Raw genomic sequence first — 18,315 nt, 5'->3', positions numbered from 1 at the left:
ATTTGAATCTAGAGTTTCGATTTCATTAAAGATAATCGTAGAACATATTTTACTGCCTTTCAAACCCAGCTGTGTTATGTCAGGCCTGGACAGCTCTTTATCTGTTTGCCTTTATACAACATGTTGAACTGTACTAATTTAGCATTTGGCACTCCTATGGAAAAAGGATATTTAGCTGTAAAAAATATGTCATATGAGATCCTAATTTCCTCAGTGGCTTTTTTTTTTTTTTGCACCAGTCAATGACACAAAGTTTAATTTTGGAAACTTTTCACTAAGGTTCATAGAATATCTGTGAATACTAACCCCTCAAGGCTGATTTACAAAAAGCAGAGATTTGAAAAAAAAATTACTGGGGAATGGGGATGGGGTAGGGTAGGTGGGATTGTTTTCTCTACTTTTTATTCTAAAATGTTGTTCTCTGAAATGTGTTCAGTTGAGAACTGAATTGGCAGAAGAAGTTGGACTTTTATTCATATCCTGAAAGAAAATGGCAACAGTGAATATTGTGCTCCTTCTGAGAATCTGTACTCAACAACTTTTAGCTTCTGGAATGGTTTGAACTTCTTAGGTGAGGTTTACTTTTTAAAATTCAGATCATCTTTTGATGGTGTTAAGCCAGGGTTTTTTGTTAATGTCTGGAATCTCTCTTTACCCTGATTTCTCCCTCTTCCCTCTCTTCTCCCTGCCCCACTCCCACTCCATACCCAACACACAACATAAGCTTACCTCAGGTCTTGTCTAAACCACTTGAAAAGGGTGTTTTGTAGGGGATGAATAATCAGGAGTTGCAATTTAATGAATCTGAACCCTTCTTTGTTTTTCAGTCTTTTCAGTTCAATTTAAAAAACACAGAATAAATAAATGTTTGCAAATATATAAATCTCCCATACAGAATAATTCCAAATAATTTATGCAGATACTCCCTCCTGAAGGAGCTGAAAAATAACTCTTGATTCGTTAAGTGTGGGCTGCATATAATGACTTCCTTCGAAGCCACTTATTAGTGGAAAAAACTGACAAATGCTGACTCAGTCAGTGACCAAGATTAGCATAAACAACAGTAAGTCATGCTAATTACATGTGCTCTTGATATGATGTGATGAGAATGGCACATATTCTGGGGTCTTCCTCTCCAAAACCTATAACTCTTGTCTAAATCAAGAAAAAACATCATGCAAACTCCAACTGAGACACATCCTGTAGAATATCAAAATACAGTACTCAAAAGCTGTGAAGGTCATTGTTGCAGGTTGAATTTTGTCCCCTAAAAAGATATGTTCAAGTTCGGTACTTCCCCGCCCCCTGTACTTATGAATATTACCTGATTTGGATAGGGTCTTTGTACGTGAATCAAGTTAAGATGAGGTCATAAGATTGGGGTGAACCCTAATCCACTGACTAGTGTCCTTATATAAGAAGAAGGAAATTTGGACACAGATAGATACACAGAGAAGCCACAGGAAGACAGAGGCAGGACTGGAATGAAAGCCAAAGATTACCCGCAACCCTAGAGAGGCAAGAAAGGATTCCTCCGCTACAACCTTCAGAGAGCTGAGCTCTGCCGACACCTGGATTTCAGACTTCTAGCCTCCAGAGATGTGAGATAATAAGTTTCTGCTGTTGTATGCCACCCAGTTTGTGATAATTTGTTACAGCAGCCCTGGGAAACTAACACAATCATCAAAATCAAGAAGAGTCTAAGAAATGGTCACAGTCTAGAGGAGCCTAATGAGACCTGAGGACTAAATGTAATGTAGTATTGTGGGTAGGATCCCAGAGAAGAAGAATACATTAGGTAAAAAAAAGAAAGCCCTAAGGAACTTTGAATAAAATATTGACTTTAGTTAATAATAGAACATTGGTGTTTGTTCACTCATCGTGACAACTATACCATGCTAACGTAAGATATTCACAGTAAGGAAACAGGGTGTGGGCTAGAATTTTCTGTATGACCTTCACAACTTTTCTGTAAATCGAAAATGATTCAGAAATAAAAACGTTTATTACAAAAAATTATAAAAACTGGAATTTAGCCGCAGTTTTACTTAGATGTCAGCTGCAGGCGACGGAGTAAATGGCAGCCTCTTTAGGGTTGTGGCAGCGGTGAGGAGGCCCCCAAACTTCCTTTAGCTGATCAGTTACAGCACAGGATGCTTTTGAATAAAAAACTTCCACTGATAAAACATATGCCCCTTTAAAAGTCAGTTTATTGTGGCAATCATTATAGAAGGCCTCAGTAAATCCACTGTTAGTCATGGAAATAATACAATCAGAAAGACGTGCATTTTGATAAAAGGCTTTATTCAAGCTTGTATAGGCGAGGTACATGTAAGAAGGAAAACTCATACATAAATAAATATATGGAGATTTTAGTCAAAATTCTTCCTATCATGTATGAAATTTAATGGAAACCTTGCGGAGATATAGTTCAAGATCCAGTCCAATCACCATACCTCTCTACACCAACCCCAGTGTATGGCTCAGTGTGATAAGGGGCCTGGTAATAGAGAGAGGCCAAGACACGTTCCTCCTTCTCGGAATTTCATTCCCTTTCCTACCATATTTTCATTGTTATTAGAAAATTCCAGGTAAGCTGGAGGCTTTCTACCCCCCCCTCTTTAATATGTATTTAATTGTAATGGAAGAAATGCATACGATCCAGGTAAATATATGTTTATCACATGCTGTTTGCATGGGGTGAAACACTCAACTCTACTTTTATATTTAGAAAGTGTCTCAACTATGACAAAAAGTTAACCCACAAAAATAAGACAAATCAATATTTAGATATTTAACCAGTGAAAAGTTGTTACTCAAAGTTAAATTCAGCTTAACTAATGCATTTTCAATATTATAATTAAAAGCAATTTTTAATATGTGGTATTTATTGACCTAATAACATTTTTTTTACATTCATCAATGAACATTATATGTATGAAGCAATAAAGCCACTCCACAAAATAGTCCACTATTGTTATTGTAATTTCCATAAAGCAAACCCTCTTCCCTTCCAGTTTTATACTAGCACTTTTTAGTACCTTATTTTAAGAAAAAATGTTGACTAAAATAAAGAATATCATTGAAATACTCAAAGTGAAAAGAGCTGAAAACTTTCAGAGTACACAAAACTAGCAGTATCACTTACTGGAAAGAAAAATGGATATAAGTCAGCCAGGTCAGAGCTTGAATCCTGGTTCTAATTCTAGCTTTTTGTGTTACCACTTAGGCAAATGACTTATTTTATTTGAGGCCGTCATCTCACCTACAAAATAGAGCTAATAACTACCTCAAAGAGTTGTTCTAAGCATGGAATGAGGTGAGGTTTATAAAATATTGTATGAAATGTGGACTCATTGAATTTCGTTTTCTTTTACCCTTTTTGTTATGTGCCTGTGATTATTATCTGATACAAGAAACAGATAGGACATTAGTAGTCAGTCTTTCACGGCACTAGATGATTTTTAAAAAGTTTCAAGATAACACCCAAACAACACCCAGTCTCTTTAGCTCAATTTCTTTGTTTATAAAATGAGAATGAAAGATAGTACTTCATTCCATAATTGATGTGAAGATAAAATAAGATAATGGATAGAAAACATTTAGCACAATAACTTGGTACAGGGTAAGTGGTCAATAAATAGCAGTTATTCTTTTTTAAAATGAGTGCATTTTCCCAAATCAGCACAGTGTTAACAATGGTTTGAACTGAGATAGTAGTCATTTGTCATGTATAACATAAAAGCAGTGTATGTGCACTGATGATATCATTACAGCAGCACGAATTAGAGGGAAATCCTGGAACAGTAGTAATAGGGTACATGTGGTTCTTCTCTGTATTAGGCCTTTTGTGAAATCTCTCACAACACTGAACATATAATTAGTGCTAAAGTCTTTCTTTTGTTGGTTATTAAATTTTAGTAGTGAGTATTTTTCTTCATTTGTTAAACCAACATTCTGACTTGAACATAGACTTGCCCCAGATTATGTTCAAACTTATAAACAACCTAAAAATTTTCTCATAATTATAAAAAAGAGCAGCGTAGATAATTATTTTAAGTGATTATAATATATTGATTTAAAGGCATAAAATTACTCTTCCTACATTGATATTAGCCTTGAGAAAATACTGTGCTTTCATATGACCCTGAAATTGTTGTGATTCCTTCACAAGTGTTAGCCGCTGTTATTGTCATCTTCATTATTACTATTATCATAAATTTCATGCTCTTATTGGTTTTCCAATTTTATTCATACACACAAATTTTATTTCTAAATATTAGACCAAATGACAGAGAAATAGATGGAGACATCTCTCCTGATAATACTGGTAAGAGGTGTTAAAAAGTAGTTACTCTAGACAGCGGTTCTCAACCTTCCTAATGCTGCGACCCCTTAATACAGTTCCTCATGTTGTGGTGACCTCCAACCATAAAATTATTTTTGTTGCTACTCTATAACTGTAATTTTGTTGCCGTTATGAATCATAATGTAAATATCTTTTTGTTTCCCAATGGTCTTAGGTGACCCCTGTGAAAGGGTCGTTCAACCCCTCAAAGGGGTCGCGACCCACAGGTTGAGAACCGCTGCTCTAGAAGATACTGCAGGAGACAATAGGTGATGATCCAGTTTTAAAGCAGGCTCTTTGTCTTTTTATGTCTGAAGCACAGTCATTGGTAAACAATGTCACAAAGTATTGGTAAAAATTAAATTTCAGTCTTTTTGTCAAAGTCTTAAATAATGATAATCATTCCCCACCGTGGTTGTAACTGAGACTGAGAGACATTAATTAAATTAAATTGAAACTGAAGTATACATATTTCAAGATACTCCATCAAACCCAAACAGAAAAACAAGTAAGCAAAACCTTAAATAACCAAAAAGTCTGTGACATTTTCTCAGGAAACAAGTCATTTTAAGAATAGCTCAATATACAGAGAGCTACTACTTCCGTGTTAACCAGATTGGGTAGGTGGTATTCTAACATTGAGTCATGACGACATACTCATTCATCAGTTTGAAAATTGATATCAGGTACAGGCAAGAGTAAAGAAAAGGGAGTCTAAATTCTATCTATCAGTATCTATCTATCTATCTATCTATATTTGGGGATCTTAAAACTTTCTAATACAGATTTATCTGGCTCATTTAGCTTATTATAACCTCATTTATTTCTTCTTACAGTGATTGTTATACATCCTGTTTACTGTCCTTTTAAAATTTCAGTGTTTAACATTTTTGGTGTACTTAACTTAGATCCTAATTTTTTTATTTTCATCTTTGTAATTGCCAAATAAAATTATTATTATTACAGTAATATTACTGTAGAAGTTCAGAGGAAAATTATAGTAACTATGACTTATAAAGTGGTTTGATAAGGAAATCGATGCTTTATTTCAAATCTTTTGGAAGCTATTATGAGAATTTTAGTGTACAGTTTTAGCAGAATTAAGTAGATAATTTAGAAGAGTAAACTAAATTTGTGAGTCCTTAAACTTAACATGATGAAGAAAAACTTAGTTTTTAAGTTGTTTTGTTTAACAGTTAATAAAAATAAAAACCTAATTTTTCAGTAAGAGTTGATGATTCTTCTAAATTGTATCTATGGTCTATGTAGGTATCATGGATGTGTCTTATAAAAGCCTAAAGGAAAACAAACAAACATAGGTAATTGTTTCCTTTGCAAGGTGTGCATTGTATTTGCTATATTTAAGTATTTGAAAACCTCTATATTGCTACATAAGCATCTGTGACAAGTGAAACTATGATTGCCAAATGACAATAGTATCTATATTTAAAATTCAGTTAAGCAAATCAACATTTTCTATTCCCTTTTCTAATGCTCTCTTATTCTGACAGATCACTATTTTAAAAACAAAACACAAACCATACATGTATTTGACTGTCATGAAGAATTAAACATGAAAAAGATGAGATTCTGTGGCTATCACTTTTCATTAAAACCAGCCGCTGTTGTTTTAAAATGCAAACCAGATCAAAATCAGTACAAACCCTGGAGTTGTAATTCTAAATGAACCAGCTTGTTTTAAAGGAGTTGTTCTCCTCCTCCTCTCTTCTTCTTCTCTCCCCAACCCCCTCCATTTTGGAAGAATCTTGCACATCTATCTAATTTGATCTTTCACTAGCCCTGTAAGCTAGGAAGACCAAGAACCATCTCTGTCTTACTGATGAGAAAATTGAGACAGGGTTAATTGACTTGCACCGGCTACTTTGTGCCAGAAATAAGAGTTCCAGGTTTCTAGCTGTGAATACCTGTATCTTAACCATTAGCTCTAGATTCATATTTTCCCAGTCTCTGTCCTGGCCGAACTTAGAAAATGTAATAGTGATGTGCTCTGTCTGGATTGCAGAGGCTTATGAGATCCAATTGTGAAATGTTTAGGAATTTTGTAATCTGCTACTAAACTGTTGATAGCTTGAAATGGGCCATGGTGGAAATATTAATACCATAGAAATCAGTAAACACTACAAATCAGAATTTTATTTTTTCCCCTAAGACATTTACCTGTTTACAGTGGTTACCTGTACACCGCTATATCAAAGTATAAATTCATAAAGGAAAACAAACAACAATAAACACAAACTACATCAATTTAATATAAATGTAATATAATTTTATAAATGCAGTACTTATCTAGGGTAAAGGTCAGTATTTCTTTGTTCTATAACTTAGAAATCTGCTTCTAAGGCTCAAATAAATATGGACAAAACTATAGGGAAAGCTTGAATTAAACTTGAGTGTTTATAAATTCTAACCATTTTTTAAGATCAAGGTCAAGTTCCAGCCCTTGCAAAAATTATGGCAGTTGCCATGGCTTTTCCTTTTTCTGAACGTCTAGTGGGTTTCAAATAGAGCCACATACATTGAGACTGACTAACTATGTGTTTCAGATGAATTAATGTGCCTCCTTAAGAATATAGTAAACTTCTTTGAAGAATGAGACATGGATTTTCCTTCCCTTTTTCTTTCTTTGAATAAATATTTAATGAACACCTATTCTATGCCTGGTGCTATTCTTACTGCTTGAGAAGTAGCAGTTATCAAACAAGTTTGTGCCCTTATAGAGCATAGAGTCTAGTGAAGAGTCAGGAATTGTGAAAAATTATAACTGAGGTAAATACTTTGAAAAATTGTTTATAGTGTTGAGGGTGACTGATAGTGGGTTTTCATCTATTCAGGTCAGGAAAAGTTTCCCTGAGGTCACTCTGATTGAACGGAGATCCGAAGAATGAGAAAAAATTAATTTGAAGTTGCTAGGTCTTTAATATCATGTCTTTATGTAGACTTTTATGCCCTCCCAATCTGAATTGAGTTCCCTTATTATACGGCCTCCGTATCACCCTGAATTTATTCCTTTTAAAGGAACTATTTTTAATTTTATATTTATTCACTAAGTGTCTGTTTGCCCCGCTAGACTACTGACCCCAAGCTGGGACTACACCTTGCTAGTCCCAGTACCTATCATAGTACCTGACAGGTAATAGCCACTCAGTAGTTGTTAATGCTTCTATGCCCTTTGCCTTTGTCTTGTAATAAATCGGGGATATATCCTGCATACTTCTCAGCTATTGAGAAGACGCAGTAATATGATCTATATATGAAAGTCAGAAAAATAAGACAATATCCAAAATAGTTTAGTGCCACGGAACCCAGGGAACACCAAGGAGTGAATTCAATAAATCAGGGATAGCAGTGCTGTCTAGGAGAGAAAAGAAAGAAAAGGCCATTAGATTTGGCGATTAGGAAGTTTCCTTTACTCTTCTTGTTTGAAGAAAGTTTGTTCAATTTGTGAAACAGATTAAAAAATTACTTCTGAAGTTAAATATCTGGTATTAATTTTTAAAATAGTTTTCTCATGAAAAGTAAAAGTAATGTGTAAATGAACATATCTTGAAAAAAAGATGTACCCAAATGTGTATGTATAAGGTATTGTCCAATATTCTTTGGAGGAAGGGAAGGAGGGAGGGAAGGAGAAAAGAAAACCAGATGAAGGAAAAAGGACTGCAAGGAAACTGACAGGACTGCTAAATGGTTGTCTTTAAATGATAGGACTCAGGGTCATGGTGATCTTTTTCCCTTTATACTTTTATATATTTTAAACTTTTCTATAGTTCTCAAGTTTTTAAATTAAACTAATCTATAACACATTTATAATGAAACAATAAACAAAGTACCATTTCATAAAACTGACAATTGATTCTGAGTTTGAACTGAATATAGAATTACGCCTGTATACATAGAGGATTCAGAACTATGTTTTAGATTTTTTTTACTCTCCTAAATTGGATAACAATTTTAGTATATTAATGTTAAATGTCAACATGATCTTTGTTTATATGTCCATCTGTACTTTTCATGCCTGAGCTCCTGAGGTGGAGATCTTTATCTTTGTGTTTCTAGTGTTTTCCTGGCAGTGACACCTATTTGTTGAATGAGTAACATTAAAACTAAGGTGTCTTCTTGACCCTTCTATTGCCTTCAATCTTTGTACCTTTCATTTTTTAGAACATATGAGTAAAAGACACGATGAATGGTCATATTTCTAATCATCCCAGTGGTTTTGGAATGTATCCATCTCAAATGAAGTAAGTTGGAAGGTTTATATTTAATTTGTTCTTTTTTTTTTTGGATTTGATTTGGTGGTTTTGTCTTCTATTTTTAATGAAAATATTAGTTTTTTTTCTTTATGTAGTTCATTCCTCATTAACATATTTCTTTGTAATACTAGCATGTTATCATGAAAAGTTTACTGTGTTTGGTAAGAAAAAGATAAGTAATAACTCCAGTGATAGTGATTTAATAGAATATGTTTCATTCTGGTATTTTAAGTTATTACATAGTTGAGTATATACTCTATTTCAGAGCTTTCAGTTTCTCTGGACCATTCTATTAATGTTCTTCATAAAACATTGGCATTTGAGGAGAGTGAAATGTCATCCAGTTCAGTCTATCAAGATATTTACCATTGTGTAAAATAAAACAAAACAAAACAAGATCAGGCACACAGAACAATCCCTATGACTCCTGGTATAACTAGAAATCACCACCCTGACGTAAATGGCCATTGCCTTACATATGGTGGTTAATATTGTTGCTATTGTATATTGGCCATTGTGGTACATAGTTCACGCATCGTTTTTCAGAACCAGTTATTCATGCTGTGAAGAGTAATGCTTCCCCTTTCTTTTTACAAAGATTATTGCTAATCTTTTTATTGTTGGTCAGTAAAAGATATCCAGTAAAGGGAGTATGTCAGGTACCATCTTTACCTTGCCCGTAAGTTATTTAAGTCAGAAAGTTTGGCCACACCCTCGATTTTTTTTTCCTTTTTCTTACAATAACTGTGCATTTAATCATGAATTTATGACAGTTTCTTCTATTAATAACTCTTGTTTCTATCCCTTCCTTCTATTCTTTCTGTTCTAGCCCTGTTTATGGCCTTCATCTTCTACCTGAGTTTTTATGGCACCTTTCTATCTGGTTACTTTGCCATTAGTTTCTGGATTATTTTCTTTAAAATTTTTTAGGATCATGTCACTTCTTTGTATAAACATATTTACTATACGTAGAGAATAAAAAATCAATTCTTAAGCCCTCTGTTTTCTTGAGCCATTTACCTATTCTAGGCCCATTACATTAGATGTATTTTCCTTCAGAAACCGTGCTAGTTCTTGAGCTGGTTCCACGTTCCTTACCTCCCTTAATTCTCCACTTGTCTGGAGAGCTTCTTTCTTTTAGACTCTGGTTAAATGTCAACTTGGCTGTAAATTCTTGGACAACCTGATAAAAAGTTAGCCATTGTTTGATCCTCCATATTATAGCTATTAGTTTTATCTACACTCTAGTATAATAGTATCACATTCTAGTATAACTATTTTACTTGTTTTATTAACAGTACCGTTCTCTCAACCCCCATACTATTATTCTTCTATGTTTTAGGGCTTAATAAATGTTTACTGAATAGGTGAAAAAAATTTTTAAATTCAAGTTAATAGGTTTACTTCACATAATGTATTAGTAACAGGAGGCTAGATATAAGGTAAAGCTGATCAAATTTAATGATAACGTGTTATTTTGGTTAACTGCATTTAAGTATTTGTGAAAATTCAAGCCATATTCCATGATAGCCTGAATCATTGAGAACTTTTTATAACAGAAACCCTGCTCTGAACTCAATTCTCTATGGCAATCTTAAACTCTTCTACGATACTTTCAACCTTGGTGAATCTCCTTGGCTACGGTTCTGACTTAGCATTTGAGAGGAGACTGTGGTTTGCACCAACCTGAATCCTCGTTCAGCTAGTGTGGTTTATATTCTATTTCCTGACCACACACCACCACAGGATCTGGTTCATTTTGGCAAATCTAGTTAGTGTAAATTCAGTATGTCTGTTTAAAGCACATGGTGAGTGTGGTGCTTTGGAATTTCTATTTGAGCTTTGAATTTTTATTGCTTACTTTGGACTTACCTCAGCACAATGACCATTTTTTATTACAGTGGCTACGGATCATCACCCACCTTTTCCCAGATGGACAGAGAACACAGTTCAAAAACAAGTGCAAAGGCCCTTTATGGTATGTTTATTTATTTCATGGGAGTCTAATTCTCTTTCTAACCACTTTTTTTTTGTTTTACAAATTACATTTTCAGAGTGATAATTTGAACCCATGCCTCGTTTTATATTCTTTGTAATGAAGTAGTGATAGATATGAATTATTTTAAAAAGAGTTTCTACAAAAGCTGCCAAAGCTATGAACTCTGCTTGCTGGCAAATAATTTAGAACTACAGATGAAATATATTTCAAGGCTCTCTAAGGAGTCTTTTGCTTGGCACCAATGCCTTAGGTGGCTTTTCCCACCTATATACTTGTGATATGCTTGTTGATCTTCATGACTGATCCAGTTGACTGTGGGATGACAGTTGAAAGAAATTCTTCCTTACAGCCCTTGAACTTTTTGGTAGTGTTACAGTATGACCAATAGCACTTAATGTGATTTAGTCCTACACTGCAAAACGAGCAGGCTTTCACCCTAATCCTTCTATAGCTTCCATTGTTCTCTTTAGATTGTCTCTCATTATAAATAATGTTTTTTTAAAGTCAATTATAAAATAGAAGTTATTACTGAAAAGAAATTCAGGATTCCTGAAATATACCACATACGCATATGCTGAGGAAGGCATTTGTTTTTATAGGGTCTTTATGGCCTTTTAATATTGTACAACAAAACAGAATCAGAGTATGATTGTGGTTAAGAGCAAAGACTCTGGAGCCGGACTTCCTGGGTGCAAATCCAGTTCTGCCATTTATTAGCTGAGTGATCTTGGGAAAATTGTTTTGCCTGTCTGTACCGCATTTTTGCTTATTAGTATAATGGGGCTATCTCATAAGGTTGATCTGAGAATTAAATGAATCACTACATGTAAAATACTTGGAACAGTGCCTGGCTAGCAGGAAACACTATATTTTTGCTATTATTATTATTGACATTTTTTTTATTATCTACTGTGGGAACCAACAACATTCTCTAAATTTGGAATTCTTTTTCTTTTTTTTTGTTTACACATTATCTAGATCTACAACGCCTTGGCTATGGTAAGAATGAACAATTCTAAGGTTTTTTTATTCTTTTTCTGCCTATATATTCAGTGACTACACTTTAGGACTCAAATTATACATTGACAAAATGAATTTTATACCACTCATGGATACATTTTCTTCAGGCCTTGTCAATCTGATTCGTGTTGGTTTCAATTTTCCTGAGTACTATATTGTGACATCCTTACTATGGCCTAATAGTTGTGAACTGTAGATCTAGAGAATATATCCAACAAATAGTTATTTTGTGATTAAGATATGCTCAAAGCAGGGCCACTGATATATGGTACCTGACTTTAAGGCACTTGCAGTCTAGAGAATAACTTCAAGAAATTGAAAAACGAAAAAAAAAATTTTTTTAATAAAGTAATTCCTTCAATTTCTCATTTCTAAATAAACATTTATTAAGTGCTTCTGTGTGCTAGGCCTTGATCTTCATAGTCTCTATTTACATGTTCTTTCATTCATTTCAAAGATAAATAAGAGATGGTCATTGCTTGTATACCATTTTGATGAGGTAGCCTAGTAAATACATTGTCATAATAAAGAGCTAAATAAGCTTGGATCGCATTGTGTACAAGGTGAAGTTCTTCTCTGTGGGTGGGGAGGTAGTCAGGTAGGATTGCATAGAAGCATTGAGCCTTGAAGTGAACGCTGAAAATTAAGTAGAGTTCTCCAGGCCAGGAGGGTGCTGTAAACAGCAGTATAAACTCTTTTAAAAATAGACTGTAAGTCCTATAAAGGTGAGCCATATATGCCTTGTTTACTTCCGGATTCCCTAAGCTTAGCACAATGACTAATATATACATTATGCTCAGTAAATACTTGTAGAATGAATATAATGAATAAATGAGCTGCAAATAGTTTGGTATTAACTGGGGGTACAAGATAGTGCATTGGGAAGTAAGTTTTGAAAAATAAACATGGTTCATATTAGGAAGAATCATACTAATGAATTGTTTACAGGGACTGACAAGCCATTGAAGTGTTTTAATCAAGGGAGTAATAGATCATATTCATCTTGGGTCTCTCTAGTGGCAGTATTAAAGGTAGATTTGGTGTGTATGGTTGAAAATAGGTGAATCAGACATCTATATAATGGACCTAAGACTTTTGTTAAGGAGAAAGAGTATTAATCCTCTCACAAATGCCACAGGTCCAAAAGTCTGTTTTCAGAGAGCTATGAAAGGAATGAGATAAAAAGTAGGCTCACCTGTGAATTTTAACATGCATGTTGTGTTACCAGCCACTTCTTAAATCATAGATCCAAGGATTAAAAATCTTTAGCATTTAAGCAGTAAATTCTTATTTTCCCCTTTTTATGTATAAAGCAAGCTGTGTGTGAGGTGATTTGTCAAAGTCACATAACTTTAAAAATCTTGATTGTAAGAAAATATGACAATTATTCATGTGTCCTGTGATGAAAATGAACAATGTATAGGTAAAACAAGATATAAAGAGAGGGATAGAAAGAGGCAAAACCAAGAGGCATTTATAAGGAAGAAAGAAGACTTAGCAATGTATTGGACTTAGAAGTTAGAAGGTTTTAAGTTCCTTGAAGTTGCAGATAATGTTTCCTTCTGCTCTGTATCTAATACCTACCACTCCCCCAACACCCTGTACACAAGCGCTCACACACACGCTTACCTTGTCTCTGGCAGGATCTCAGTAAATGCCTGGGGAATGAATGGATAGGTGAGGGCAGTGGAGAAATAGCTGCATGTTTTGAACAAATCTTTACAGTAAACAAATTCTAGTTCAAGTTTTAGCTATATTTGGTTAACATTTGGAATGTTTAACCTCTGCATAGTTTTTTTTCTTTTTGTAACTCGAAAAAGTTTGTGAAGGAGAGATTTGTAGTTTATTTTGTCATAATGTATACATTTTTTTTACAATGTACACATTTTCTTTACAGTTTCTCTTTTTACAATTATTAAACTAGTGGGATAAATCTTTCAAGAATTAATTGCCTTCATGAATGGTATATGAACTTCTTTGGGGTATAAGGACCGTATGTAGTGTATTGGAACATGAGTTCACAATAACGGTCCCTGTGTTTTACTGACCACAGGCTGGCTAGATACTGTATCAAGAGTTTCATGCCGCTTGTCTTTTTCATGAAGAACTCTTTTCAGATCTGATACCATAGTGTCAGGAACATGCTCAGATAGGCAGTGTTGGTTTTTGAGGCCAAGCAATCTAAAGCTGAGTCATGACATTCTACCAAAGGGCTGGCACTTTGAGCAAATTATTTACCCTACTGGCCCTGGTGTCTTCCTCTATAAAATGGAAATTGATAATATAGTAATAAGTTTATGAGAAAATTGAAGTAATGTACTTATCATGGTAGAAGGGCATGGGCATAGGAGAGTCACTTTTAATCCTGGATACTCAGCTTGATCAAGGCTTTCATATTTAACATTTTGATGTTACATCCAAATGATGTTATACATCTAGGATCAAGAGGTAGTCTTCATCGTGTACTTTTTAAGCTTATGGTCCACAATTTTTTATAAACTGTATATTGAATAACATAATTATGACAATAAATTTGCTTCTTTTGGATGTGTATTTATTTTATTCAAGGAAAAATAATTAAAATATGCGGCAGTTTCAAAAACCCTGTTTTATCATTTCTTTATTATTATACAAGAAAATTTGAAGCTAACATGTGAGAGGCTCTGCATCCCTAAAGTCCCTGACAACATAACACTTGCTTAGAAAAATAAATATTTATGTATTTCTTCTCCATTTGTGACAGTAACATATCATTTGGCTAGTGTTATCTGGGAATTTAAAATTTTACATTTTTTTCTGGCTAGCCTGTTTGTCAAAGTCTAGGCGCTAAAACTTAAAATTGTTTTTAAGAGAAATACTTGTAACATGTGTTACACATTCCTTCCCTATCAGGGTGTGGAGCCTGTAATCTCCTGTCAGTGACTCACAGGTCACAGGTGTGCTCACTAATGTGTGGACTGTGATGTGCTCAAAGGCCAGACTCCACCTTTATACCACACTCAGGACCTTATCACGTTTGCGTGTTTGGGACTGCCTTGTCCGTGCAGCTGGATGGCAAGCCTGTCACTTTTCCCTGCTGTCAAGATGATGAGAGTTGCCTAGATAACATTATTGCCTAGATACCAAAATGTGATTATTACTCAGTACTCCTTACTGATTGCCATTCAGCACCTCTCCTTTATTGAAATGATACACTAAGAGAGGGAAAGAAATTCTCTTTTACTGGTGGTTGAAAGTTGTTAAATGGCAAGTCATATGAGCTGTTGCCCATTGCCTTGGAGAGAAATTTAGAGTGAAATACTCAGCAGCTGCTTTTATGTTACATTCTTTTAAATTGCCAAATCCTTACTTTCTAAGCAACATTTTCCTTTTTTCAGAGAAAGAGAACATAGTATTCTCAGTATTCATAGTATTCTCAGTATTAGGCATTTCAGATTTTGCTCTAGTAAGCAGTAATCCAGGAAAAAGGGAATTCAGTTTAAATACTGAGACCTGCATGTTGTTAGTTATAATAGCACTCATTGAAAAAAATGAAACCTATTTTTTTTAAAATTAAGACCATTTTTTTCCAAGCAGTTTTAGATTCACAGAAAAATTGAGGGGAAGGTGGCATAGATTTCCCACACAGCCCCCTACATATATACAGCCTCCTTCACTGTCAACAGCCCCCACCAGAGTGGTATCTTTGTTAGAACTGACAAACCTATACTGATATATCATAATCACCCAGAGTCCACTGAAAGCTAAATTTAATGTGCCTGACATGGAAGTTGAATATCAGTTGTTATAGGAGCACATCAATTCAATAATGTTCAAATGTTATAAGACTTTACATCTTTTGTTGCTGAATTCACCTACTTTGTCTGTTTGGGTTTGTATATTTTGGTCCATTGGATAAAAGCTGTTAAGAAAAATAGTAAAACACAACCAGTGGTATTACAATCAAGTAAAGTTTGTTCCTAGTTCAAATTGATTCAGAGTGAGGGAAGATATATATATATATATATATATATATATATATATATATATATATATAGAGAGAGAGAGAGAGAGAGAGAGAGAGAGAGGACTCTTACACGTAGTGGGAGTTGAAAAGCTTATAATACTAGAAACCTGAAACTCTACTGACACATTTATCCAGTTATTATTTAATACATGACTTGACTATGATTTGCACTATAAATTTATAGAGAATACCTCTCATGTTAAAGAGATAGGATATAGTAGATGAGCTGGCACCTGCAGATTCTGAAGCGGTCATTTTCAGCCCAGGCTGCATGTAAGAGTTGCCTGGGAGCTTTTACAAATCACAGTGCCCAGATGGCACCCTAGACCAATCCCATTAGGTTTGCTGGAGGGTGGGTCCTTGGCAGAATGTTTTAGTTTATCTAATGTGCAGCCAGGCTTGAGAATCATTGTTAGAGAAGCTTCATATTGAGTATCATCAAGATGTTGCTTGGCTTTTCACACTGTTTTAAGGCTTTTGGTGAGATTTTTCAGCTTAGGAACATAATTACTATTGGGTTATCGGAAAAGTCATGACACATTTTTGCAATGAAAACCATAGAAAAAATACGTCATGACTTTTCTGACAACCCAATATTTACAACTGTACTTGAGAGTACATATGATTCTCATTAAAAGGAAATGTACTATAATTGCCCTTTAGGAGCCTCCTTTCAAAATTTCCTATTAAAATGCTAATATTAACCTTCATTTATTCATTGACCTAAATCACTGGAACTACTCATTTACTTATAAATCCATTTTATGGACTTTCTACATTTTTAGGATCTTTAAAAGGTAATTTCATAACACATACATCTTATTTATTGTGTAACATTAGAGAGAAAGCAGCTTGTGAATTCCTAAAATGGGTTCTTAATTTGGAATGCTAGAAATGGCGCCATATCTTCTAGGCAATCATAGTATTCAGTTACCATCACACCACTTACAAATACTATCAAATAGTGAGTGTTTTCTGTTTCTGTAAAGTATGTTTCTCTGGGATTGCAAAACTATGTTAAGAAATTTGGGGTAACTAATTCTTACTACTTCATAATGAGAATATTTAATTACAAAACAGACAGTATTTTGACTTTCAACTGTGTTTGCCTATTACTTACCTGAAAGACAGTCAAGCATTTGAACATCCTAGGGCTGCCATATCATAATGGTACAACGATTGCTGTTTCTTTTGCTGTCCTCAGGTCAGACCAAAGGGCACAGAACTATCCCCATGTTCTGAATCTGCCATAGAAAGTTGCCCTAGAAGATGACAAACCAGTGATTCTGAAATAGTGATTATTTCTAAAAGTATTCTTGTCAGAGATATCCCTGAGTTACATATTGTATTTCAAACATTACAGTGGTATCTCCCCAATATTATCCATTTGTTTTTTTTAAAGATTTTATTGTGGAACTTGGGGGAGAGAACAGCGTTGGGGAATCAGGGAAGGGGAACAGACAAGTTGCTGTCCTTTTGTTCTTCAGTCTAGTTGTGGAGGACGTTGCTTCACTGGCCCATGTTGGTATTATCATTGCGCTCTTCTCAGGTGAGGCAGTCGTTCGCCGGCCATTGGACGGCCGCTCATGGTGGCTCACGGCAGCTCACACCGGCTGCCAGCTGCTCACGCTTGTTGCCAGCCACTCACGGTAGCTTATGGCAGCCCACTGCAGCCCCACTTGCAAGCCTACGCCATCCCCGGCGACTCATGGAAGCCCAGCTCCAGGTCGAGTTGTTGTTCACCATCTTAGCAGTAGAGGGTGCAGCGTCACTGGTCCTCATGTGGGATCCGGACCTGGGCTCTGCTGCTCAGAGCTGGCGTCCCAAGCCAACTGTTAACCAACATGCCACTCGGCCGGCCCAGCATATTATTATTAATTATTATTATTATTATTATTATTATTATTATTATTATTATATTTTGAGGGCACAGCTCAAAGTGGCCCATGCAGGGATTGAATGAGCAACTTTGTTGTTCAGAGCGCCCGCTCTAACCAACTGAGCCACCTGGCTGCCCCACCATTTGTTAATATCCACTGATTAATCCTTAACTAATAATCAGAAAATTCATACTTGTTCACTTTTCCAAATATGTAGAATACAGTTATGTAAGTGAAGGTTTATGTTTTGTCATATTGTAACAGAAAACTTAAGGTGAAACGAGATATTTCTTTTTGATCAAATTATTTTGGTAGGACCAGATGGATCATACTTCTTCAGGTCATCATCCAAACAAAAAAAGAAAGGTAGCAGATACTGAATTTTGTAGTGTGTGTGTGTGTGTGTGTGTTTTTATTAAGTAATTTTAATGCTGCAAAAGCAAAAATAGAATATATTGGAATAACATCAGAGTGATGCAATATAAGGCATAGGGACATTTTCATCTAAGTTTTAAGGTAAATATAAATGAAAAGGTAACTACTTTTACATGCATTATGAAACAAAAATTTATCAAAGTTCTTAAAAATTCTACATGTTACCATTCTGAGTCTGTATATGTGCTTTATAAATTTCTATTTGCTTTGCTTTTATGTTCAGCATAACTTTCAACTTTTGCTGTTGTAGGAGGATCTACAGGATTCTATATTAACTGAAAGAAACATATTTATGTTTGGGGAAGAAATGGTTATTAGGAAAGCTAAGGAGAGAGAGACAGAGACAGAGACAGAGA

General features: G+C 34.8%; 1 protein-coding gene across 4 annotated transcripts in view; it reads left to right on the top strand.

Annotated features, from left to right (window-relative positions):
* Nucleotides 1-476: 476 nt before the first annotated feature.
* EPS8 (EGFR pathway substrate 8, signaling adaptor) overlaps nucleotides 477-18,315 on the top strand; it is a 74,381-nt gene continuing 56,542 nt past the window's right edge. Inside the window, exons 1-4 of one of the 4 annotated variants that reach the window (XM_019643304.1) lie at nucleotides 477-571; nucleotides 8,528-8,607; nucleotides 10,521-10,597; nucleotides 11,597-11,617. In XM_019643304.1, coding sequence (XP_019498849.1) covers nucleotides 8,549-8,607; nucleotides 10,521-10,597; nucleotides 11,597-11,617 — 157 coding nt within the window. In that variant the 5' untranslated portion in view covers nucleotides 477-571; nucleotides 8,528-8,548. Of the gene's footprint in view, nucleotides 572-8,493; nucleotides 8,608-10,520; nucleotides 10,598-11,596; nucleotides 11,618-18,315 lie in introns of those variants that run through there. The other 3 variants (XM_019643303.1, XM_019643305.1, XM_019643306.1) reach the window with 3 other exon arrangements.

Source organism: Hipposideros armiger, unplaced genomic scaffold (assembly GCF_001890085.2).
Source record: "Hipposideros armiger isolate ML-2016 unplaced genomic scaffold, ASM189008v1 scaffold_76, whole genome shotgun sequence".
NCBI classification, from domain to species: domain Eukaryota; kingdom Metazoa; phylum Chordata; class Mammalia; order Chiroptera; family Hipposideridae; genus Hipposideros; species Hipposideros armiger.
Note: the sequence above shows the minus strand (reverse complement) of the source record. Positions and strands in the feature narration are given on the sequence as shown.